The following is a 27613-nucleotide window of genomic DNA, read 5'->3' as shown; positions in this document are numbered from 1 at the left end:
TTTCCAATGAGGAGGATTGTATAGGATTTTGGATCCTTTCCAACGATGGCAACTTTACAATATGAACGGCTTACTGGCTTCAAATGTCAAGTTGTTCACCAAAAGAAGGATTTTAGCAGAAGGTATGGTCAATTATGAGCTCATGCAAGGTACGAGTTTTCATGTGGAGGCTTTTGCATGATTCATTACCAACATCAGCCTGGTTATTGAGAAAGATTGTGGGCATTTCAATTGCTTGCAGTCGTTGTGATGATTCTGCCAAGACCATTATTCATGCGATCAGAGATTGTGGGACTTATAGGAATGTGTGGCTGCAGCTTAATCCTCAATTATTAAATGGAAACTTCTTTGATCTTGCCTGAAACAATGGTTATTGGATAATATGTGCAGCAATGAAATGTTGGACTTAATATCATGGGGCATAATCTTTGTTCATATAATCAGGTTATTATGGTATTGGCGACACTTATCGATCTTTAATAACTTTTTTATTTGGCCACAAAATGCTTGGCAACAAATATGGACCAAGTCAAAAAAGGCTCGAGATAATTCGAGAAGAAAACAAGCTAGATGGAAGCAGGAGGTGTTGAAAACTTGGAAAAAGCCTAAAGAGTCCTTTGTTAAACTCAATGTTGATGGCAGTGCAAAAGGATAGCCAAGTTCAATAGCAGTAGGAAGAGTGATTAGAGATGCAAATGGGACTTGGATTTTGAGTTTTCTTATAAAATTAGCATCTCCTTTTCACTTACTATAGAACTTTAGGCATTATACTAGGGTCTGAATTTGTGTTTGAGTAAGGGATTCAGAAAATCCAAGTAGAATCTAACTCAATGCTTGTTATCCAAAAACTATTTAATCAAAATATAGTCTTGGATCTGAATGCCCGTATTCTCAAATGCATAAGGGAGTTACTTCATCAAGATTGGGACTACTCATTATCTCACGTTCATCGTAAAACTAATCAGTGTGCCAATCGGATGGCCGCACATCATGAGAGCTTACAACTTGCTCTACATGTCTTTGATTCTCTGCCAACTTATGTTAGTTCTATTTTATTGGCAGACATTTTGGGTATTTTCATGACTTAGAATGATGTAATCGGTTATTTTAGTGTTTCATCTATTATATATGTGTGTGTGTGTGTATATAAAAATTAACTCATTGATAATGAAATGATCCTTTTATCGATATTTTCATTAAGTATGACGTTACGTGAACACCTAAATCGATGTGTACATTACTTATTTATCTCAAAATTTTTATTTAAAATTAATTTTTCAAAATTCATACTATTTAAAATAATAAAAAATAAAATAGTTATTTATTAAAAATAGAAAATATATAATTTACTTGTTTTAAATTATAATAGTTCATAAAATATATCTTTTTTTTAAAAAAAAGGTCTTATTTTTTTATTTTATATTTCTTTTTTTATTTTTTATTTTTTATTCTTTTCTCTCTTCTCCCTTGTCAAATCAAGGGTAATAGTGGTCGATGTAGTCCCAAAAAAGAGAAAAAAACATAAAAAAGAAAAAAAGAAATGGAAAAAAAAAAGAAAATAGAAAGAAAAATTCCACAAAACCCAAATTTTGTTTGTATTAGGTGACATACGTTTGTCATGTGTTATGAGTTTATCATTTAAGGAAAGACTTAACAGAATGATGGTTTCATTATAATGTTGAAAGTATAGAAAATGAACAAGTATTGGTATTAGTGTTAGTGTTAATATTAGAATTAGTATAGGGATCAAAATGATATGCAATTAAATTAAAACTTGAAAATCACAAAAAATGAATAGAATTTAGAAGGTAATGATTTTGGCTTTGGAAGTGGAAAACATATGAAAGAATCATCATCTCCAACAAAAAGATTTGTCCCTTAATTTAATGGCTGTGTGTTTGGGAATGCCCCAAATGAAGTGATAATGATGCAAATTCCAATGCAAATGTTCCCACTTGCTTTATATTTTCAACTATCAAGAAAATTTTTAACAACTTCAATGTTAAAGTATTAAAATTAATAAATATTGTGAATCAACAAAAAAAATTCAAAATAAAAAGAAAAACCCAGCAAGTCAAAATAGAGCAAACATTAGTAAATGTTAAAATTAAAAAAAAAAATAGGGAAATATAGAAAAGGAAGTATCAACATCAGCATTACCTGAAAGAATCTGACACAAGGACCCTAAACCCAAAGTGTTGCGGTGGACCTTTAAAAGGACGTAGCCTCAAATGGTTGTCCCCTTGCATTATTTTAAAAGGCTAACCCTCAAACACTCCCAATTTAGTGGTCCAAAATGAGTACATTCCTATTGTGAAATCGCCGGTTTTTGGCTCTTTTCACACGTCCCTTCGTTTTGTTACATGCTAAACAAAAATAATTTTTATTTTAGGGTGAATATATATTTTTTAATTTTAATTATAATTATATATAAATTTATTAATTTTTAAAAAATAATTACTCTATTTAAAAAAAATATTTTTTATTAGACACATAAATTTAATCGTTAATTAATTATTAATATTTTTATTAATTTAATAATATAATAATATTAAAAATATAATTTTATTTTTCATTAATTTTAAAAATTATCAAACTATAATTTTTTTAAAAAAAAAACTTTAACTTAACTCCCATCTACCAGTTACTTCACGGTCGGATCTAGTCGAAGAGCATCAAATTCAATCAGATCCCGCACTCTAAGGAAAGCATGACCCATCTAGTGCTCCTCAGAGAGTGCTTAGAGAGAGTATTGTCTACTAGCTTAAAAAAAAGGAAAATGATAGAAAAAAAAGAAGATCATTTTAGATATTTCACGTTTAAACATTAAAGTTGTTTTACACGTTTGAAACAGAATGTTTGTTTTGAAAATTAATATATTTATATATAATTATATTTAAAAATTAAAATAATCTAAACATTTGACCTTTTATTTTATTTACATAAGAATTTGAGTCTTGGGGATCAAGATTCACTCCCTGAATGCAATACATTTCATATCAAAACCTTCCACAAAAGGGNATATATTATTTTATATATATATATTATATATATTATATATATATATATATTCATATATGTTTTAATAAAAAATTCTAATTCGAAACTGGTCTAATTCATAATTACTCCATCTCGACCTTCCTAAGTCACCCACCCATTTAAGCATTACAGGGGCAGTGAAACTTGTGTGCGGTGTGTACCGAACAAAGGATAATTGCACAAGTCCTCTTGATGCAAAGAAAAAACATAATGTCCTACCATCATTTTGTTCCCTCTTTTTCATGCCAAGACTTGGTTTTAATCAAATCTTGGGTCTTAATTCAGTGAATTCTTTCTTTTAAATTCAATTACTACTAGTTGAGTAATAAACACGCGCTGTTGACCAAACCCAAGTTCCCACGTTCTAAGGGATAAGGAGTTGTAAGTTTCAGAGTCCAAGCAGACCCCGATGCCCTTATCTCTAAAGGGGAACAATTGCACATTCAACATTCATTTCTCCCATTACTTTAATTGCTTTAACCTGACATTCATTTTTAAGATGAATTGGCTCTAAAAGCTTGGTTCGAGTGACCTGACATCTATCAAACAGGCCACGCATGGGCAATGGATGCCCTATTTGCTTTCTAAACAAGTTATCCTCAAATTTGCCAAGCAATGCCAAATGTTTCGTCTTCATTCCAAGGTGGATGTTGCTCCATCAAAATCGATTCACCACCGCAAATGCAAGATCAAAGGCGCTTGGTGAGCTGTTAATTGTACTGATGATCTCAATAAATGGGATGGGATGGGACCCTCATCGCATGATCTCCTGCCAAAACCAAAGCCTGACCCTACAAGGCCCCCAACCAGGGCAAACCTGTGCACACCTCTTTGCCAGTTATCTTGACCTTGACCCTGAAAGTTTCATCAAGTTGAAACATTCAAAAAAAGTCATGGCCACAAGCCTAGCCACAAAGTTGTAGTCTCAGATAGGGTGGGGTGGTCATTCACTTGAAAGTTGAAACCATAAAATCTTCATTGACAAGAAAAAGAAAAAGTGCGACTGAAAATTTGGAATCTTACAACCACCATTCCAACTGCAAACAGTTGAAAAATGTTCACCTTTATAAATTATTCTTTCGCTTTGTTTCCGAAGACCAATCCACAGAGCTAGGATATAAAGATAAAGAACCCCTATGATCTCCAGGGATGATGACAGAAGCTTTACAAAAAGAAAAGGTCATGTGAACATTACCTCAGGCAATATAAATATATATTTGTCTACTAGTCTTGGGAAACAGCCAAGAATGCCATAATTTTCTATGTGGAGCTCCAGACTTTTGGCTGTTTCTGTAATTATAGTAAACTACCAATCAAAGGGTCTTGCTGAACAAACCATCAAAGTGGACCTCTTATCATTGACTCTGTAGCATTGAATTTTCACAAGAATAAGGATCAACACAGATTAAAAAAACTTGTCAATCAAACAACCAGATCAAGGCATCTAGGTGAATGCATTACTATAAAATTAATAACTTGTGCATTGTGTCAAGTTACATGTAATATTCCATACAGCCAACTCATGCCCTACATGCACAGACTCATGCAATAGGCAACTTCAAACTTCAACTAATGCTAAATTTCAGGAAATAAAAAGACCAAGATAATCAAATATCACAAATTTCCTGGTGGAAGGGATTATTTGTCTTTAATTGGACAGCTTGACCTGGGAATAAGCAGCTGCTTGAAATGACTGCACGCACGTATGATAAAAGCCTTCGATTTAACATGTTTTGAAGTTAAATGTAACTTTGTGGATTAGAAGACAGCTGAACTGCTACTAGGAAAATCTGCTAACAAAACCTTTCAAGGTGTTTCTTTCACTCTCCTTTAGCTACAACATCAGCCACGAAGATGCTACCCGAATCACACCATCCACCAAGTATATCCCTGTTAGAGCACTGCAGGATCAAAATTGACAAAAAACCAGTTAAATGACTTTTATTCTATGGTAACAACAGCTAGAAACAGTTTAAATCAATGCATGCTCAGGAAAAAAAATCCAATCTTTTCTGAGATTACATCCATGTTTGACATTTTCAAAGAAAGATATCCAGGTTGACTTGCCAAGGATGAAAAGTGGAATATCACCAAAAGATCTAAACAAAATTATTCTGATTGTTAATACCAACCACATGTTACAAGAAGGATAAAAAGAAAATAATAGAAAAAATTATGTTGATCTTGTTACTTGGCAATGGAAGTCATATTAAGACCTCACAGCATTCAGTTTTCAGCAGAGAATGGATAATAGATGGTCTTACTGCCATTCTCTCTACCCAAGATGAGCCTCAGCAGGCAATCAAAATGGGGTGGCATGGCCAGTATTTGACCTCTACACTGGCCTACAAGGGCCAGAGTCTGTCTGCATCTGCCAGTGTCAATACAGTGAGAAAAGATATAGACATGTCATGCAGAATTTACAATGAACATAATACCTTACTGAATCCCAGCCAGTTTGAGTCTCCTCTAAATTTGAATACCTTACTGCTTTCTTGCCACTTACTACAAAAGACCTGCAAACATTCCTTATTATTCAGAAGCAGTGCAGAGGATGGAACTTCACTCTTACAAAGGAAACTACTGAGCATGGTACAACCTTGTTGTCTTCCTTAGCAGATCACTACTGTGTAAGCTATAGAAATGTAAGCAGCCATCTTTTACATTAAGCTACTTAAATAGACACTTGGCACTGAAGTTCAGAGAGATATGCCTCACTCCTCTAATGCTAGCATCCAACTCCACACATGGATATAAAATTGTCCAGTAAGTTTAAAAGCAATCACCTCATAGTCAACCCCTTGTACATAGATGTAATCCGAGTCAAGAGATGAGAACGCAAGTCCCGTGATCTGCAGTACCAACAGAAAAAAAATATTATATTTGGCCCAGGGTTAAATCCCAATAGACATACAATGATACAATCACATGGATCTTCTCTAGCAAGAATAAAGCAGTGAGAACTTGAGCATAAAACAAGCAACACAGGTCACACTAAGTGTTTACTGGCCCATCCCAAATTCTGCATGCTTGATGTTATGTTGAACAGGTTAAAAATGTATTCTGTCACAACATTTCCATCTCTCTGACAAACAGGTCCAATTAACATTTCCTTGTCTGCATATAGAAAATTTACATAATAGGTGGGGTTGCTAAATGAAAGAATTCAAACCTCAAAAGATCAGCAGGGTGGGAGGAGGCACTAAAAGAAAGATGCATGCTTCTTTATAGGCTTGATTTTGTATGTTCATGTGCATGCCCATTTGCACAAGAGCAATTGTTTCTCAGAGCCAGTTTCATATCATTTCATATATAAAACACGAATTATGCAACGAAGCTTGATCCTTGCATAGTGCAGGATCCGTAATCGAGCTTAAAAGGCCAAAGATAAAAAATTCTGGAGCACACTTTTTTGAAGACTAATGCATTTACTGACCATGTTTTCAGTTTCTATGAGCAACATTCCTATAGTGAATGGACCAGATGATTTTCTAAACCTCTTGGGATACTTGTTTTGTTGCATCAAAATACTGAATTATGGTTTCCCAGAGAAATCTGGTAGATGGTCTTGATATCAGATCTGACTTTACAAGGTTAAGGTGAGATGTGTTCTATAATCTGTTTCTTCCTATGTATGCACTTTTAATTGAAGGCATTAAGAAGGAATAAATACTGAGGTAACAGGGATCCTCAGGTCATCCAATTAACTGAATAGAAAAACATAAATATCATCTCTTTCAAAACCATAAACCACCACTTTCTCATAGAATCAAATAAATATATTATGTGGAACCATCTACACTATTGTTAAAGCGGATTCGTCAAAGGCAAATCTTAAAATTTGATATATGCATTCTAATTTTAAGACAAGTAACTTCAAGAAACTGACATTTTTAATAAGGAAAATTGATTCTATAGACAAGAATTAGCGAATTTGTTCTGCATAATTGAGTGATCTTCTAGAGCAAAAACGTTCAAACTAATAAGTTACTTAACAGACAAACTTATGTTCAATGATAATTGGATGAACAAGTACAACATCATCTTATTCTCGATTAACAGGTGTTGCAGTAACAACTAGATCTGTTATTGAATGCATTAATTGGTTTGACAAAAGAACTCAAAATGACAAACAACCAGGGAGGAATAGTCATAGTAAAACAATTAACTGACCTCATATTTTGAACAGTGCACCCATCTTGAAAGTGCTGACCATCTAACCCAGAAAAAGTAAATTAGTTAGTACATTCTCATTGTGTTTAAGATGAAATTCCTATATTTTCATTGAAAACAGTCCATTTGTAGTTTAATTCAGGTGAAGGATCGAATTAAATTATTTTTACCCTCCACTGTGATTTTTGTAAACATGATTAGGAGTAGGATAAAATAATTGCCACATCAGTCCACGGCATAGATAACACTGGAAGGAGATAACCAAATTTTATTTCTGACCACCTTAATACTCCGTTCTATATCAAAGATTTTTTTATCCCTCCCACCTTATCAAAGCTAAATTTTAACATACAGATCATATTTTAATGGGCTTGTTAATGACTTTCAATTAGCAATTTATGGAGCTCGCACTGGCCTAATATAATCCAACTCCCCTTCTCAGTTGTCTAATCTAGCACCATAGCAGATATTCTCCCATATTCTATCCTCCACTATAAATGTGTATCAAACACATAATTCAATAAAACTCATCGACATAGTCCTTAATTCAGTCAATCGAATGCACTCTAAGGTAAAATGATGTGGTCTTCTAGAAAATAAAAGTGCTCATTCTTGCAAAACCCATATTATCAACATGAATGAAGGGGACAAAACTAATTAAAGTTAACAGTGTATTTACTTTGTTCAAATCAATATATATAATGGTGACCAACCTGCGGGGATCATAGATGGTCACGGTACGATCAGCACCACCCACTGCGATGTTACCAGTCGAAGAACTGCAAACAGCATAAAAGACATCTCCAACAGAACCACAAATACGATGTAGACAACCACCATTTTCTTTCATTCTCAAGTCCCATATAGACAGCTATATGAATACCAGAAAATAAAGCAGAGCCATCAGATTATTTAACACATTATAAAACATAAAATATAATAAAAGCATAATTATATACCTGGCACCCTTCAGTTATGGCTAATACGGAAGTCTCACTCCCATGACCTAAATTCTGTACGAAGCTCAATGAAGATGGATACCAAAGTCTGAAAGGCAAGTAAATTAGTTAATATAAAATGTCCATATAGAAATTTCTGAATATTAATAACATAAAACACAATTTTTTTTTTGTTTTTGTTATTTGCATTCTTCTTTTTTCCTTTTTGAAGAACTTGAATCTTCTAAATTCTAAGAACTGCAAAGTTACCCAAGTGTCACTATGTAGACAGAAGAACTGTCTATGTGTGTTGGCATTCCAAAATAGATATGAGGCTTTTAGCAACAATGATTTCCAAGCAGCTGTGAGAGAGAGAGGTGGAAGAAACAAACTTGCAAATTGCAGGATTTTTGTCATTGTAAATAATTTAGCAGTATATTTGGGCAATTCAGGTTTTTTTTTTAAAAAACCCAGATGTAAGGGACCAAATACTGATCTACAATTGATAATGGTAGAAATCACAAGTAAAAGAAGTAACTGCTTCAGTATGACCGAACAATAAATCAAATAAATAAATGTTACAAATGACATCAACAACTACATAGTGAGCACAAAAAATTTTCCAGACTTAGTTGTTTTAAAAGGTTGTGTTTGAAAGGCTTTACATTTCTAGTACAACTAAAAAAATTTACATGAAAAAGAAATGATGAATGACCATAAAGAAACTCCCCTGGTCAGATAGCAGCAAATTCCTTGCCATATCTTGACATCAATAATAGTATAGGTATCTCCAGACAAGGCTTGTGCACATGTTGCTATGGTTTCTAGTCATCTACTACTGAATAGGAAATTCACAAAACTGAAAAAACTTCTTTATTTGAAATGTTGACTGCGCTAAAATTAATAACCTGTCAAGCCCGTACTTTTCTCAATTATAATACCCCGTTGCAACCATTCACCTCTATCTAGAACGGAGAAGATATTATTTGGATAGTAGCTCAGGGAGAACTATGATGAAGAATTTTTGAGTCCCCTACTTCCTACATCATTATAAGATAGGGATGACCTTGACGTTATACACATGCCAATATACATGTAATAGATAGATCCGAAAGATATAGTACTCACGTACGTAAAGTCCGAAAATGAATATCCTGGTCATAAACATCAATACTTTTGCAGAAGCTTTGTGCCACAGCTGCCTGGATTAAGAAATAAGATAGTGCAAAGTGAAGCCCTAATTAAAGGTAAAAATAGTTTAGTGCAATAAGTACTGATCCAGAAGATGTTCTAGCTGTGACAACATAATTTAAAGCCAATTTCCTTCATGCATCTCCCTGCTGCTCCCAAGTTCATAGCTGTGACTAAAATTCAAAGGCCTAGTGGCTTTTACTAGGTATAGCCATATAGACAAACAGTGTGCTAAATCAAATGTCCTTTTAGATTCCACGTCCTTAAGAAATTTTAACATTCTATAGAATTTTATCAGTTTCAGGTTTTTTTTTTTTTTTAGTGAATACCACATACCATGGACCATTGAGTTGGACTGAAGCAAAGCCCAGACCAACTACCTTCTCCAACACCAAAATCCCGAGGTAACACTGAATAGGTAATCTTGTCCACATCTGAAAATTTCAGCAGTAGGCCTTGATAAGACTCCTTAACGACTTAAAACAAAAATTTGGCGAACAAAATGATATAAAACTCACCAGCGAAAAAAGAACTGATTTACATATAGTCAGCTGTTGCAGATACAGAGACAACTATTAGTTCTTTTTCCCCCACTCTCCCCATTATTCTAAGAGGGATGACCCAATATTTTTGGACATTTTATATCAGACAGATTTAATTTCTAAAAGTTCTCAACTTTCCCCCCTTTTCCCCTCAAAGTCTTTCTCCATCCAAAACCACATGTCATATGAATCCAACAAATCAATAAACAAAAGAGGGCTACGGATAAGTAATATATGAGGATGCATTCAGATAATGGAATTAAATAAAATTAGCAAGTCTTGAGAAACCCATGGCTGAATATCATTGACAGCATGACACCACAGCAGAAAGCAAAAAATGATTCTATTCCGACCAGCCTCATTTTGATGATCAACCAGAACTAGTAGTAGTTAGGCAACTAAAAGTGTTTCCTTAAATGTTAGTTTAGTACTTGCATCTGAAAGATGAAAAGAAATGGGTAAGGCTAAACAACTGTCATGTTAAGGAACTAACGGGAACTACTCAAGAAAGCCCTAAGAGAAAGTATAAATCTCATTTGTTACTTTTGAGTTAGACATGCCTGCCAGACAGAAACTTCTACTTGCAAAGATCCAAACGATTAAAACGAGTAACATACAGCTGGTTAACTGCTTCTCTGAAAGGGAAGGGCTGCAAACTACTAGTGTTTGAAATATGAAGAAGAATATGCTAGAAACTTCACCATCATACCTACTTATAAACTAGAGAAATATGAAAAATAAATTAGGGGATGTACCTTTACCACTAGCATCCAGTTTAGAGACAATAAGATGACCATAAGCATCCACGCTTCCCAATACTAAGTAACCAGTGCCTGCAGACATTGCATCACAGTTTGAACATGCATAAAACACTCATAGATACTGTAGTTCAATAGCACCAACATCAAGGTTTCATAAAGAAACTTCGATGCAGCATAATCAGAATAAAATATCAATCAGATCCAAAAGGCATGAAAGGATTTAGCCCCTTATAATTATTCAGAGCCACTAAACCATTTCCGAGGGAAACAAAAACAAAAAAAAAAGTAATGATGATATACCATGTGAAGTAAGAAAGAACTACAAGAAAACTTTCAAAAACGAAAGCAATACAGGAGCCAACGCTACTTGGCATTTCAAGGTTAGTATTATTAACAAATTCAACCTCATCGATGCAAAAAACAGCTAAAAGTACAGCTGGAAGTAAAACTTATGCAGGTTTGATTAGGGCTGTGCAAACCGAAAACCGAATCAATCTGAGGTTAAGATAACCAAACTATTTGATTTGGTTTTGGATTTTGTGCATATCCGACATTATCCAAACCAAACCATACCTTATCATTCTATCAAACAATAAAATACAGCTCATGCATAAGTGAGATTTGACATTGGCATTTGACTAGATTTGAATGCAAGTCACATGAATACAGTGTGACTAGGGTGCTTTCTTTGTTTTCTCAACTATTTTTTAATCTTATAATTTCTCTATCTTATTTCTTTCTCATTCCAGTTTTTTAGTTCATAATCTCTTATCACTGCTGGCTTCTCTCTCTTTTTTCTCTTAAGCAACCTTTTTTAACATTAAACTTTCTTATTGTTCATATTGCTCGAGCTTCTTTCTTCATGAAGCACTGCCTGGAGATATCCCAATTCTAGCTCTATATTTAAAATCTTCTTTCACCTTCTCCTTTTCTGCAAGGTTGGGGATCAGATCTAATACTTGAGAGATCACATTTGAAATCTTTTGATTTAAGATGCCTTGCTTTTAGGGTTAGCTTTGTGATTTTTATTTGATTCAGGGGCAAAAATTTCTGAAAGGGTTTAAAAAGGAATTGAATATCTGCAAATGCACTAAATTTGGGTGATGTGATGAAGACAAAAAACCTGAGAAACCGAACTGAAAAAATCAACTAATTTGGTCTCAGTTACATTTAGTTTTTCTTACCTTTCAATGTGGGTTCAGTTTGAGATTTTTAAAAATGGAAAACCTCAGTTCAGTTAGTAAGTTAGCTAATATCTGAACCACCCTGACCCATATGCAGCACTAGGTTTACAAATAACTTCACATGAATGTACGCAAGTTAAAAAACTGATACCAGGCCTTGAGTCCAAGTGTTTTAATGGATAATCAATGGTTTTTTTCATTGTTATAGTTTGCAAGGGCCAGCTAAATGTGTTGTATCAACAGATGCCTAAGTTGAACAAGATTTAACAATTGACAGTTTCACCCTCTAAATGTTACAAATAAGGGCCACTATACTAAAGAGAGATATGAGATGTATGCTGACAGTTTCATCAACCAAAAACAACATCTACCCTCCCTCTCCATGTGTAGAATGAAACTTGCTATACTAGTTATACCATGTATGTCATTAAGATATAAGCAAAAAGAGAGTGACAATTCGATGTTCCTCTTTCGGCCAAACTACAATCATTCATATGCCATTTAATGTATAACGTGAGCTATAGAAATGCATTCTATAAGATATCATCAAATTAAAAAATATACTAAATGTCAATTGAAAAGACACTTACTTTCAATTTCGGCAAGTACAATACCCTGAATTTCTGAACGATGAGGGCACCTCTTAAGCAAAGAAGAGTCTATAACCTTCAAAATCAAAGTTGATAAGATGACTATATAACTAAACGAATAACAGCAACACAAGGTTATTTCAAGTCCTCATTCTTCCTTCCTAGAAAAATTATGAATGGCGTGCTGAAAGTGAAATAATAGTACCTTTGTTAGCTCGGGAATAAGGAGGCCTTCTTTCCCTTTGCTAAGCCAAGAATCTTGCAGCGGAATCTATCAAAATTAATTATTAAAAAAATTATAAAAAGAAAGATAGAAAGGAGTTTATAAGAAATTAATTTCGAAGGGACCCTGCCTGATAAATATAGAAATTTCCAAATTATGCGTATGTACCTGGAGTTTGTAGATGTTGCATCCGGAGGCAATGTAAACCCAACACGAAGAGCCATCCTCATTCACCTGACCAAGAATTAGATAAAACTAAGGACATGGGTAATAATGAATTCATGGAATATGAAAGAAAATGTGCATACATGGAGAGCAAGGCGAGTTGACTGGAGGTTTCCAGGAGATGGATTCTCTAGGAGTGTTAATGGCACCACTGCCTTTCTCAAACTCCTGGCTTCCAAAGCTGACCCCATTTTTCTCTCTCTTGGGTCTGGCGGGGAAAGAAGAGGGGAGGGAAAACGGAGATTCTGTCTGACACTAAAGTCTGAGGTTTATGGAAATGGAAGGGTTTAAGGTTTTAGACTAGGCTCATCTGTAAGTGGTTTGTTGGTAACCAGTGGCACCAGCCTTGAGTTATTATTACTTTTATTTAAACCTCTCTTTGGGCTTGGGCCCAAATTTTCATTTTACATTTCTTTACATTCAAAAGGTATAAATTGATTTCGACCATCAAAATATTTGTACACCATAACCAACAAATGTACAGAAATTCACATAATAAATTCAACACCACAAAATCAAAGCTAGTTTAATCTAATCGCATAAGCTCTATCAAAGACAATAATTAACCACAATTGATTAGGCAGAAGCTATAGTTCTCAGTATAATCCTCGTCACTCTTCTTCTGTTCAAGGTGACATTGGAAGTGCCAACAAGCCTGGACCTCCTAAACAGCCAAACAATCTCCTTCACTTCCTCATCACCACACTCGTCCACTACCACCACACACACTCCACTTTCTCTCACAGTCCTCTCCATCTCCCCCGCATACCGCCTAGGATACAAAGCCTCCACCAAATGCCCAGTAAAGGCAACATCGAAAGCCCCATCAAAGAAGGGAAGATTATGAGGATCCGCCTTGCTAACCAGAGGCAAAGACTCTATCACTTCAACACCTGTAACATCCTCAACACCCATTTTGGATAGAGCCATGACCTCATGGCCTGCTCCAGCAGAGACACAAAGGACTTTGGAGTGCTTCTTGAGGAGACCCATTTTGTATAGTTGGGTGAATAATTGAGTAAAGGAAGAGACCTGGGTGATCCAAGACTTGGAGGACCAGAGGCGGGTATTCTTCTTGGGAAGAGGGAGGTAGTGACGAGGGGAAGAGTCACAGGTAGATTTGGGGAATCTAAGATGAGGCTTTAGGGTAGTGTCGTGTGGGATGCAGGTTTCTGGGGTTTGGAGGAAGAGGAAGAGGAGAGTAATTGTGGCTATGGTGATTGATAAAAGTGACACTTTGTTTAGGAATCTCTGTATGTGCCGTTCCATTTTGGTTTTCTCTGTGATGAATTTTTTCACCCTGTTCGTGCGTGATAGAGGGCTTTTTTATTTCTGTTGTTTTGGCCTTTCCTATACTCTTCTGTGGGTTAATCACAAAATCTTGTGCCTTAGCATTATCGGTGTCAGTGTGCAGCACACTAGCATTGAACTGGAGCCAATGTACGTGGGTATCTTGTATTTATTGTACTTTAATGTATCGGTAAACTGCAGGACAAGAAGCAATACATGGAGATATGGTTAGAACAAATGTAAAAGGCAAATGCATTTCTCAAAACTCCAAAAAGTGGCAACTATTAGAATATGCTGGCAAGTAGGTTTGAGGGAGGAATGCCCTGCACCACCCATAACCTCGGCCAAAAAAAAAATCAGAAAAGCAAAGAAAAAGTAACAAGAAAATGCCCTCAGATCTCATAGCTTAGATTGATCATATGTGGTATATTGCCAATGGCGTTCATTAAACGCCTTTATACACCAACCACCAACACCCACACACAGACACACACACGTACATGCACATGCACACACATACACAAACACAACACACCCACCCAGACACTCACCCATGGCATATATAGATTATTAGTGAATAATCCACATAACCACTAGATAAAATTAATTTGTCCATCATTGGGCAAAAAGGAGATAAATACCCAAACAATGCAAATAAAGCAATATTGATGAAAACAAAGTAACCAATCAAATGTCTTAAAAAATGGGTTCCAGAAGAGTCATGAGAAAGAGAAAGATGTTGGTGTACAAGAAAAAAGAAGGATTTGGGTCCATGTTGTCATATATGCTACTATTCAAGTAACAGGGCATCTTCAGGTATAATAAAGTGCCACATAAAAGCAAGAAATAAATACCATTAAACCAAAGCAAAAGAAAAAACATGAAGCCTTATTTTCATCTAGCAGCCATAAAAACCATCAAATTGTGAAGAATAAAGGAAGGAAGGTTCAAGAGTGCAACAAATGAGCAGCCATGGGTCAGGCCTGTGGCTATTCAAAATGCAACTCAACATAGTAATAGTCATATCAGAGTACTGAAAAGTGTGATATCTGACTCTTACCGTGCAGTATAACTGAACTCATACAACCTGCAAACTGTTAAGTCAAAAACCTCAAAACATATTAACTATCGATACAACACAAAAGACAAAGAATCTAAAATGTTCTCCAAGGTCAGAACTGATACTTCTAACAATATACAGATAGTAAAGCTATAAGTTTTAACAGAAAACTATTCCACAGCCACTATCAGTACTATGCACAGTAATACGACAATATAATAATAATGATAACAACAATTGAAATTACACAGGTAAAAGATATATCGAGAACTGCCTTGGGACACAAACAAAAACAAAAGTAAAAATCAGCTCACCCAACTGCAAAAATCTAATATTAGTTAAACGTGCGTGTGTGAGAGAGAGAGAGAATATGAAAGAGGAATTGCTCAATTTGCAGTTCTCCAATGCTTAACTAAAATTTCAATAAACATGTTAACTAGTTATAATTTGGAGCTATATATGGCCCCAATAAATTCCATAACTCAAAATCAAATCACACACCATGTGCCCTTTGGACTAAGGGTAAACTCATTTTTTTGTCTTCTGTTTTTTGCCAAAGATTACATCTGTCTTTCAGACCCATAAAAGTGCAATTCAAAAGAGTGCCTCAGATCTCATAGCTTTGACAAGATCATTTACAGCTCACATAATGGTATTCATCTATAGCCTCTCTCTCTCTCTCTCTCTCTCACACACACACGCACGCACACACACACACACACACACACACACAGAGATTGGATGAAGGAGGTGGTGTGTAAAAGCTAGAGATGAATTAAAAACCAGAACCTCCAAATCAAAATGAGCTTTTCCATCATTGGGCAAAAAGCATTAACTGTAGTGTAGGATCTCACTGTAACTCCAGACAGAAATATCTAATAACAGCACCTACTTCAAATAGGAAAAAACTATGATCTACTATGACAACTAGTTAAAGGAATTTGCGTTGAGCAACTCATAACTATAGCTTCAGAGCACTACACTGAAAGGCCCATAACAACACTTAAAGGAAGATATAATAAAAACTCTTTTTACAAAAATGCAATGCCTTTAGGAGTATCATAATCAAAATACAATGAAGCTCATGATTTTTAAAAAAATACACAGCAATAATGACAACAATAGCAGCAGAAGCAGCAGCATAAACTTTCCTATACTGTAGTCACTATAGAATAAAATCACAAAACAAAGATTTCCGCGGTACACAAAGCTAATTATGTAATTATGCATTCCAGACAAGTATCAAAATGATTAAAAAAAACCCTCAGATTTCACAGATAAATTTGGTCATCCACGGAATTAGGTAACCGGTTCTAAAGACCCTTCACACATCATCAGCCATGTCAATAGGAAGATATATAGGTATATATCCAGTCAGAGAGAGAGAGAGCCACTTTGGTATTTTGTTCGTTTCTGACGGTGATTGGTGATGATGATGACAATGACAGAGATGACAATAGCTAATGCTCAAATGAGAATCAGAAATAACTGCTCCATTCAATGAGTGTTCTATCATTGGGCTAAACACCAAATACAAAAAGTATGCTACAAATTAGGTCCAGAAAGCTTTGCTCAACAATGTTAGAAAAACTCAAACTCAAATCATAAAATGCATTAATGTCGGGAAGAAACTCCAGTTTACAAATATCATCATTGAGCCTGAAACACCAAAACCTGAAATTTAAATCGCCAGGCTCATCTAAACTATAATCAATCAAACTCCATAAATATTCATTGTATGCAACTAATCTCTAATCCACACTGCATCTAAAACATTTTATTAGACATTTTAGAAAATGAAAAACAATTTCCAGTTGAAAGATTTACAACCCATTTGATATTCTATGGAAAAGGTAATACCCTCTGATCTCAACAGTGTCATATTCAAACAGTAATGACTCATGATTTTTATAAATGCCAATCCACACCTTCAGGGATAAACAACAACAACAAGAACAGGTTGGCAAAAGCAATGATGGAGGTTCAAAATGAAAATCAAGACAACTACCTGAGGCAATGAATCTCATCATTGGCCACACATTTCAAAGCAGTTGAAATTTGTTAAGCATATATTTACATTATATATTAACAAACAATTGACTAGCTAAACTTAATAGCACAAAAAATTAAATCATCAAGGATTAGCAAAAAACACGCACAAAGCACAAGCTAATACAAAAAGAAACAGAACATTGACAACCCTTGCTCGGAGACAACTAAAAGTTTCATGATTTACACAGCAGAAATTAAAGAAGAGGAAGATGCTCACATTGAAGGAACAAACATAAAAAGTGCATCCAGAAAAGCAAAATAGAGTTGATTTGTCACCAAGCAATTACATTAAGCATTAAAAAAAGATATCAACTACTATTAGTCCCAACTCCCAATGAGCATGCTACAAGCGTTCAGCAGCATTGATATTTCTAACCGTAGTCAGTGTAGAACAAAACCAGAAACCCAAAGATTTTCATGGTAGGGAACTGCTAATTACTCAATTACATGAAATTCATATGCCAAGGAAACAAAAGCAGCATTGTAAAGATAAAGATTGAAAATCATGCAACCAGCCTTCAGATCTCATAGCTATAAATGATCATTCGTAGTTTTAACTTTTAACCAACTGATTTTCGTCAAGAGCCTTCGCCACATCGGCAGCCGTGTCCATACGAATAAAGAGAGAGAAAGACCAGTTCTTCATATGCACCAAAAAGAAGAAAAAGAAACAGAAAGAAAGATGCTGTTGATGCCATTGCTGATAGCAAATGCCCAAAGCGAAAATTAGAGATGACTGCTTCAGTTCAATGAGGTTTCAATCATTGGGCCAAACACCAATGCAGAAAAAAAAAAGAGTAGCATTCTGCAAAAATGTTACAGTGTTTGAAACATTTGAATTGAAGCTGCAACATCAAAACTTGAAATTCATAGCAGAAAGGCTCTTCCATACAGTAATCAATCAACAACAAAGAAGAATAAAAAGAAATAACAAAAAAAGAGCTCACCTCATGCGTCCCTTCTATGGCTCTGCTATCATTGGACAAAGAGCATCGAATCTTAAAGAATGAACAATAAAAATTGGGTTTCCCTCTTCACCCAAAATAATTAAAAAAAGAAGAAAAAGTGGGCTAAAAATAAGATGTGATACTGGTAGGAGTTGCAAAGGGATGGGCGAGAGAAAGTACAAGCATTTAAGCAAAGGCCAGGATGAGAGACAGCCCCAGTGGAAAAATGGGCTCCTAGTTGGTCATGGAATGCTGAAGTTGCAATTAACTGGACCGGACCAATAACTCAATTGAATTAAACGTAATTTAAACAAAATAATTTGATTCAATTGGTTTATTAAATTTATTGATCTAAAAAGTTTGATCAAATTAATTTATTTAATTACTTTTTAATTGTTAAATTTTTAACTATATTTGACCAAAATATCAATTTAATATAAATAATTACATTTTTTATATTATTTTAATTACTATATAGTCTTTGTGGGTGACTATGAAGAGTCAAGTCATGAAAGATTTTCAATTTATGATATGTAATGATGGATTGTCTTGTGTTAGATGATTTTGTTTTGTATATGTTAATTTTATTATCTTTGTTATGGTAAATTTTGAATGATAATTTAATGGTTTATGTAAAAGGACATAATTATGTAAGTAAAATAACAAATGTTATATTTTTTTGTATTTAAATTATGTGTATATTTTATAATTATAGATTAAATTTATAAATTTTCATATTGTAATTTGTCAAAAATAAAATAAAATTTTAATCATTTCAATCCAAAATCGAACCAATTTGATATTTGATCAGTTCGATATCTCTTTTATATTTAATCTATTCTAATCTATTTTCTAAAAATGTTTAATCTATTTAATCTTTAATTATGATAGACTGCATCAACTAAATTGTTCAATTAGTCACTCCTAGTAAATATAATTAAACTTATGACAAAAGATCTCAATTGTGATGGTATTCTAATATTCTTTAATGCATCTTTGAAGGTTGATATTCTAAATAGGGGTGAGAAAAATTTTGAATGCGAAAAATCATCCAACCAAATTGATTTCAATTATTTTGAATTTTTTATTTATTATAATCAAATCAATCAAAAATTGAATATAAAATAATATATTTTAAAATTATTATATACATACATGTACTAATTTTTATTAGGAATGTCAATAGGTATCTTATATTTTTATTAAGGATGCCAACGGGTACCCTATTATAAGGTACCCGACCCGATTACACCGGGTTAGGGTACCCAATAAACGGGTTCGAGTAGTGATTTCACTACTCGAATCAGGTTCGGGTATTACCCTTAAGGTACTTGCCCCGAACTCGTTTATAACTACCCGTTTATATATTTTTTTATTATTTAAATAATTGAATAAAACTGATGCTAATTAGATTCGAACCCATGTAAGGAAAAAAGACATCAAAAGGCTATATCATATTGATCAACAATTTCCTTTGTTAAATGTTAACAAATATATTAAAAATATAGTTAGTTAAATTACTAATGTGATGATATGAATATATATAAATAAAATATTATTAGATTATTAATTATGTTTAAATAATATGAATATCATATTATATTATAAAAAATATAATTACTATTATATATATTTTTAATAAAAATGTATTTACTTTTTATTTTGGGTTAAGATTACAAAAATTATAACTTATAATATGTACACTTAAAGAGAGTCTTTGAGTTTAGAATAGTTTTGGAATCTAACTATTTTTTAATTTAATGTAATTAAAAACAAACTCATATAGTTAATTAAATTAATTCATTAAACTATGATTATTAATTAACTTGAAATGTTTTTAAATATATATATTATATATATTGGGTTCATTTGTAAGAAATATAATTACTATATTATGTATATACTAATACTTTTAGTATATATACTTTAATATAAATATATTTATTTTTATTTTGTGTTAACATTATAAAAATTATAACTTATAAAATTATTAATTGTAATATATACATATATATATATATATTGATATTTATTGTTGTAGCATTGAAAATTGAATACTTATTTTTTATTTAATATTAAAATAATAATTATATGTAAAATACTAGTATTTCTTAAGTGTAAAAGTAATTTTATAATTATATATATAAGAAGATTAATATTTCAATTATATANTTTTTTTTAAAATTTCATGTAACTAAAGACAAATTCATATAATTAATTAATAAAATTATGATTATTAATTAAATTATATTGTCTTTTAACATCTATACTTTATATACATTGGGTTCATTTATAAAGAATATAATTACTATTTTGTATATACATTGTAATACTTTTAGTATATATACTTTAAATATAAATATATTTATTTTTTTTGTTAACATTATAAGAATTATAACTTATAAAAAATTATATTTTTTGTTATTTAAGTTTATGTCATTTGTTTGGATATTTGTGTTTAGTTATTTAAGTTTATGTTGTTATTTGAAAATTTATGTATAGTTATTTAAGTTTATATCGTTGTATGGATATTTATTTTTAATTATTTAAGTTTATGTTTACAATATTTGTTTTTGATTATTTAAATTAAAAATTTATTATTTTTGTTTTTATTAATTTAATTAGTAATTAATTTTATGAAACACGTAAAAAAATATTATTGTATATGCATACAGGTTTAAGTAATTGGGTACATGTAAAGAAGATTTTAATAATTTTTTAAATTTAATCGAATTTTTAAACGGATTAGGGTAATTATAAAATAATAAAAATGTAATAAAATTATAGTAATTTTAAAATTATTCGAGTAGTTAATAGAGTTAGAATAGTTGATTTTTTATAAGATTAGAGTTTGGGTACCTCGAAATTATAAGATACCCGATCCGTTGATATCTCTCATTTTTATAATGTTCTCTACTACTTGTTAAGTTGAAATTTATACTTATATATTACTTTGAAACATGATTTCAACATATACTATTTTTAATTAGTATGAATTTGATTTCAATTTTCATAATCTGAATAAACCGATCAAAATAATTTGATTTTTGATTGATTCAATCATTTTTAAATATTCAATTCGATGTCATTTTTGAAATAAACAAGTTCACCAAATCAACAATTTACACACAGTAACACATATCGTACATTATTTTCCTCATTTTAACTCTTAGCATTAAAATTGATTATAAAAATTATGAATGCAAATTGCATTTCTTGAATGGCTGCAATTGCTAAACCAAAACATGGCCCATGGAGGAAAATAATAGTAGTGATGGTAGAAGGAATTTTTATTTATTTAATATTACAATACCATAAAATAAATAACTATAGTACACAGAAAATATTCGGAGAACTGTAATATAACAGCCACCACTACCTCAACAATCAGCAATAAGACTCCATAACATTACTCTTAATTAACACTAATCCCACACAATACCTCACCTCTCAAGGCTCAGGCCTTGACGTACATATAACTAATAAAGGAATCATGGTCAAGTATATCCCTTGAGCATTATTTTTAAACAAATAAAATAACATTTAAAAAATTTTTACAATATAAAAACCATAAAAATGTGACATATAATATACACTTAATTAAATTAAATAAATATATGATTACATAATGCATTTTAAACATTTTATTACTACATTTATAAAACCAATTTTGATAGAAACAATATCAATTAACTATTATTTTATTTTAACAAAAACAAAAAATATAAACTTTTTGCTAATTAATCAATGATAATGTTAATCTTAAAATTGATTTTAATTTCTTTAATTTTTTTTTCTAAAGAAACCTCATTATTTCATTTTTATATAATAATATAAAGTTCTATTTTCAAAGACGTCGACAAAGCACATTTGGGGCCAGGAATGCATTGTTGTCCCCACCTCGAAAAGTTAATAACATTTCCTTGCAATGTGGGTGACAAAATTATTATAGAAAATGCAATTGCTGAGAAGATAACACAGCAACATTTAATATATATATACATATATATAAAATGTTCATAAAATACTAAAAGGATAACATTACAACATCTGATTTATCAACAATTTACTAAAAAAAAGATGTTAACTTTTAAAATTATCCTTATACACAAAAATGTAAGTTTAATATACTTGTATGCTTTATTTTAATGTAAATTTTTACATGATATAATTTCTTGAATAAATCTAACTATTCTTCCTTTCTAAAATGTTGACTACATATATACTCTTTAATTCATAATTTGAAATTTAAATTTATATGAAGAAAGACTAAACTAATCTCATATAACAAATATATAATAACTTAATAAAAAATTAAAGAAAAGGAACCTAATATAGAAGATACGGATCCAAATTCAAATATGTCTCAACCCCAATACAAGATATATTTATAAAGCACTCAACACAAATTTTGGTTATTACAAATAAAGCATAAAAAATATTATTGAAGGAAATCTGAAAGCTAACCAATTATTTCACATTTCTTGTTCCATTGTGTGAACTAAAGAGTTTTAGTAAAGACAATAACTAAGGTACGAAATGACCAACATTCATGACAATAATAGGTGAAGAAGTTTCAAGGTGTGAACCAACAGCCAACTAAAAAGTTGCAACTATTCATAACTGCAAATTTTGGAGCTTAAGAGAACCATAAAGGTTGGAAACACTCTCATAAATGCATTGTCAAACTACAGATTTAAATCCACTCATAGTCAGGCTGACTGGCAAGTGGCTCTAATGTAAACAATAAACTATTGTGGTCAAAGTCACATGGGTTGAAAGAGGCAAGCATATGAAGAAATTTCCAAAGCTCACGATCAAGTTTCAGTTGAAGGAAGATTAATTCAATTCACAATTTAAAACAAACTGATTCCATTCATTTAGCTTAAGTTTAGCTTCACTCTTCTTTCCTTTAATCAACATTCTTGTTCACTGTTGTGCTTGTAATCTGAAATGGACGATATATAACTTAAAATATAAACAAATAGCCATGGGAGTTGCTTTATGTCATTTATTTAACATAAAAATGTATGAGACATGAGCATACAAGAAAGACTACAACCTGGATTTCAGAGCTACATAATCAGAACATGATATGTTTTACTCTTTTATAAGTTTTTTGGGCAAATAAAATTTGGGACAGAGCGAGTGGTTTGACTCCCAAGTCAAGACACGTGCACATTTTCCTTCCTCAGCTTTGTGGACAAAGGACTTACATTTTAACCTAGTTTATACATAAACCTTAACCAGATCCATTTATCATACCTCTAGCGGCAAAGCTAAATAACACGACCACAGGTCAAATGGGTTTGTATTGGATTGTCCTTTGTAGTTTACTTAAAATGCTTTGATAGCTGGCTGGGGCTTGATGAAGGTCAATTTTAAGCTTTTCATTGTGCTGGTTTCCCTCTTTTAAGCAAACTGGGCGCATTAGGACTCCAGGCTTAGTTATTTTTGGTAAAAGACCTGATGCTAAGTTTGCCAACCTTATAACATTCATTGCTTACACAACAGCTTACATTAAGTGTTATAGAGCTAATGAGACAAGGATAGAAACACAAATACTGCTACATCTTGAATGCAACCAGAACTCACGTTCATTGCTTACACAACAGCTTACATAATATAAAATTTTAACTATTCAGACATAATTGATGTTATGTCCCTCCAGTTACAAACATCTAAATTGCAAATGACATGATAGGAATACCACGACAAGATCTGTAACCATTCATGACTAAAAAACTCAAGCTAGAAAGTACAAACAAGTTGCAAATAGATCTTGAACACAATAAATTTGACAGTTGATGAAATCTAAACCCTAAACCAAAAAACAAAAAAAAAAATATTTACCTATGAAAAGGTCAAAACTTTGACTGCTTTGATTTGGCTAGAGTTTGGTTTTCCTACAATACAAGTAAAAAAAGAATAGATAAAGTATAATAAGTAACTCCTGAAAAGCTTAATATGTTATATCAAGAATAATATCACTACAATTAACATAAAACCAAAAATAATTAATGAATATTGATCATTAACACGTAAATAATGTTGTAAAATTTTCAAATATTAAAATTTTGCCCTGCAGCAAGGTGCGAGCAAATTTCTAGTTAAAACTATAGCATTATTATTTAAAGGAAACTCCTACAACCTGCAATATCCTAGTTAAAATAGTTAAAACTCAAACGAAGAAACATTGTAACACTTGGAACTCTCAAATACACCATATGGCGGAAGAACTTGCAATGCCCTCAGAGGTCAGAACTCAAGTTCTAACAATTCATCAATGGTGATGCTATTGAATTTCACTAAAAACCTTTCCACATCCATTACCAGCATCATCAATAGTAATGCGGATGAAAATAATAATAATAACAATAAGAATAATAACGAAGAAAAGAAGAAGAAGAAGAAGAAGAGCCTAAACTAATGATGACACTAGTAGTGGAAAGGATAGAGCAAAAATACAATGCCATTGAACCTCCTTGCAAATAAAATTTTCATCATTGGGCATAAGTGGGGGGCGGAAGAGCAAATATCAAAAGATTGCTCAATACAAATACAAAATATCATATAAAACTGTAAACAACCAGCCTCACCAACTGCACAGATTTAATATATGTAACTAAATCAACCAGACAAATGCTTAGTTTGCAGTTCTCTGATGCTTTATTTAAAATTTCAATGAACTCACGTACGGTTATAGTTTGGCCTTATATATGGCATCAATCAACTCCAGAAGTAAAAATCAAAATACCATACATTGCACCCTTTGGACTATGTAAAGATTGAGAGAGGAAGAAACTGATATGGATGTAGAAAAAAAAATGATTCTCATAACTTAAAGTCAGTTACAAGGTAATATTTATACTTGTCAAAATAATTGATTACAAGCCAAGACCATGATAATTACATGCATTGCTCTTATACTCTCCCTCAAGATGAGCATGAATATTCAGAATGCTCATGAATATTCAAAATGCTCATCTTGCTCAACAAAAAACTAAACTGTCTTGATGACAGTGCCTTTCTAGGAAGATTTCTAATTTTGGTACTTTCCCTAGGAGAATTGAGCATGGCAAACAGAGATGACATCAACAGAATTAGAAACCCTCCAAAATACTTCAAAGCCTACCAATATAATTTACCATCTCATACTACTCACACTAGTTTTGTCACCGTCTATCCCATTGCCAGCTACCTTTCTTCCCAACAACTCTCTTCTTCTCACAAGACCTATACCATTTTCATTATCTCTTATCCCTGAACCTCACAAATTATCAAGCTGTCAATTATGTTCAATGACAAGATATCATGAAAACAGAATTGTATGCTTTGGAGGACAATGGCACATGGATTGCAATGCCCCTTCCTAGAGGTTCACATGCAAATGAATGCAAAAGAGTCTACAAGATGAAAATTCATGCAGATAACAGTGTGAAAAAGTACAAAGCTAGGTTTGTCACCAAAGGATAAAATCGAAAGAATAGGGATGAGTTTGACTATTAGGAGATTTATAGTCCTACTGCTAAGCAAACAATAATAAGAGCATTTCCAAAGGGCAACATTTCTCTCAATTGGACATCACTTTTTTGAATGGTGATTTTAATGAGGTTGTGTAATAAAACTCCAAGTTCGCAAAATGCTCTACTCGTATATATAGATGGAGGTTTCATGTTAATGAGGTTTCATTGCTCTACTGGTATATATAGATAACATGGTAATTGCTAGCTCTGCTATTCATATAGCAACTGATGTAAAACCATATTTGAAATCAAGGTTCAAACTTAAGGATCTTAGGGTGCCTAGGTATTTTTTAAGTTTGGAGTATTTCCATTTGTCAAAGGAAATACACATTGGACTTAATGAATGTGATTTATTGGGACCTAAACCAATTTCCACTCCCATTAATTACAATTACAAGCTCTCCAAGACCAACGATGATGATCAGATGACAGAAGCTTGTATATATAAATGATTGATTGGAAAATTATTACTATCAACCCTCACTAGGCCTAATATGGCCTATACAGCACAAACTATCACAATTCTTGGACAAACCAAGGAATTCTCATTTGCAGGCAGCCTCTAGGGTATTAACTTACCTTAAAACAGAACCAGGAAAAAGAATTTTATTTTAAATTAAGTCTTTTCTGCAATTAACGACTCATGCCAATAGTGTTGGGACAAGCTACCAAGATAGAAGGAAATCAATGACTGGCTATATATACTTTCTTAGACAGTCACTCATCAATTGGAAGTCCAAGGAACAAACTATTTTTGCAAGAAATTCAACAGAGGTTGGGAGTTCATGTGGTTGATTTTCTTGTTTAAAGATTTTGGTATTAAATTCATCAGAGAAAAAACCTTCACTAGGATTATTAATCCCAAATAGATTCATAAAATCTGCAACAAAGTTAAGCAAGAAGAGCATTTTGAATATCAAGCATTCATACTCATCTTGAGGGGGAGTATTAAGAATAATTAACGTGATTATCATGTGCCAAAATTAATGTAATTATCTCACGAAGATTAATTAATTAATTAATTATCTACTTGAAGTTTTCAATTAATTAATTAATTATCTACTTGAAGTTTTCAATTAATTAATTAATATTATACTTAATTGACTTATAATCAAACCTTATGGCAAGCATAAATATTGACTTGTAACTGATTGTCAATCAAAAATCAATCTATTTTCTTCTACAATCTAAACATGTAGTGCTAAATCCAACATTTCTTAGGACTAGATCTAGTTGGGGAGCACCAAATCGACGCTTTCCACAAACAAATCTGGCCATGGACCACCTAGTCATCACTTCCCACGATCAGATCTAGTTGTGTAGTGCCACATCCAATTGTGGAGGCACCACCACCACCCTTTACCATCCTCCGATAGTGGAGGAAATTAGGAGAGAAGGGAGAGACAAATATGCAGAGAGAGAAAAAAAAGGGGAAATGAAAAAGTTTTGAGTCATATAGGATAGTAATTTTTTAAATTAATTAAAGGCATTTCTGTCCAACAACTTTTTTAACCTATTCCAACATAGTCGAAATAGCCATTAACAAGAGGAAAGACTATATCAATCTCTTCCGGAATGACCATTTCATAAATAAAATGCAATTATAAAAAGGGGTAAGGAATAGAGAGGAATGGCTATTCCATTCCCCCAACAAAACATGCCATAAAAATGCAATTGAAAATAGCCCTCAGATCTCATAGCTATAACAAGATCATGTACAATTCACAGTAAAGGCATTCGTCAATAGCTTTTCACACACCACCAAATATATATAATATATATATATAAATACATACATACACACAAACACATGTGTACATGAGAGAGAGAGAGAGAGAGAGAGAGAGAGAGAGAGAGAGAGAGAGAGTAGAG

The 27613-nt window shown here is 32.5% G+C and overlaps 2 protein-coding genes and 1 long non-coding RNA gene across 5 annotated transcripts; all 3 read right to left on the bottom strand.

Moving 5' to 3' along the window:
- Positions 4455-18409, bottom strand: LOC18592629. 3 transcript variants are annotated; one of them, XM_018126126.1, is made up of 14 exons: positions 18216-18409; positions 12950-14351; positions 12810-12875; positions 12624-12689; positions 12419-12494; positions 10639-10716; positions 9678-9775; positions 9279-9352; positions 8172-8259; positions 7926-8083; positions 7213-7255; positions 5826-5891; positions 5478-5555; positions 4455-4940 (listed from the first exon to the last, which is right to left on the bottom strand). In XM_018126126.1, the coding sequence occupies exons 2-14, from the start codon at positions 13055-13057 to the stop codon at positions 4860-4862; spliced, it is 1080 nt and encodes a 359-aa protein (XP_017981615.1). In that variant the 5' UTR covers positions 13058-14351; positions 18216-18409; the 3' UTR covers positions 4455-4859. The 3 variants fall into 3 exon arrangements, with proteins under 3 accessions (XP_017981615.1, XP_017981616.1, XP_007019510.2); XM_018126127.1 differs by lacking the exon at positions 7213-7255; XM_007019448.2 differs by lacking the exon at positions 18216-18409 and having other exon boundaries at positions 12950-14861.
- LOC18592628 lies at positions 13443-13859 on the bottom strand. The gene has a single exon (XM_018125529.1). It carries the CDS (start codon positions 13857-13859, stop codon positions 13443-13445), a length of 417 nt encoding a protein of 138 aa, XP_017981018.1.
- On the bottom strand, positions 22672-26756 carry LOC108663130. The gene is made up of 2 exons (XR_001929118.1): positions 24069-26756; positions 22672-23163 (listed from the first exon to the last, which is right to left on the bottom strand). It is a non-coding gene; the product is annotated as an uncharacterized LOC108663130 (long non-coding RNA).

This window comes from Theobroma cacao, chromosome 8 (assembly GCF_000208745.1).
Source record: "Theobroma cacao cultivar B97-61/B2 chromosome 8, Criollo_cocoa_genome_V2, whole genome shotgun sequence".
Lineage (NCBI taxonomy): Eukaryota > Viridiplantae > Streptophyta > Magnoliopsida > Malvales > Malvaceae > Theobroma > Theobroma cacao.
Note: the sequence above shows the minus strand (reverse complement) of the source record. Positions and strands in the feature narration are given on the sequence as shown.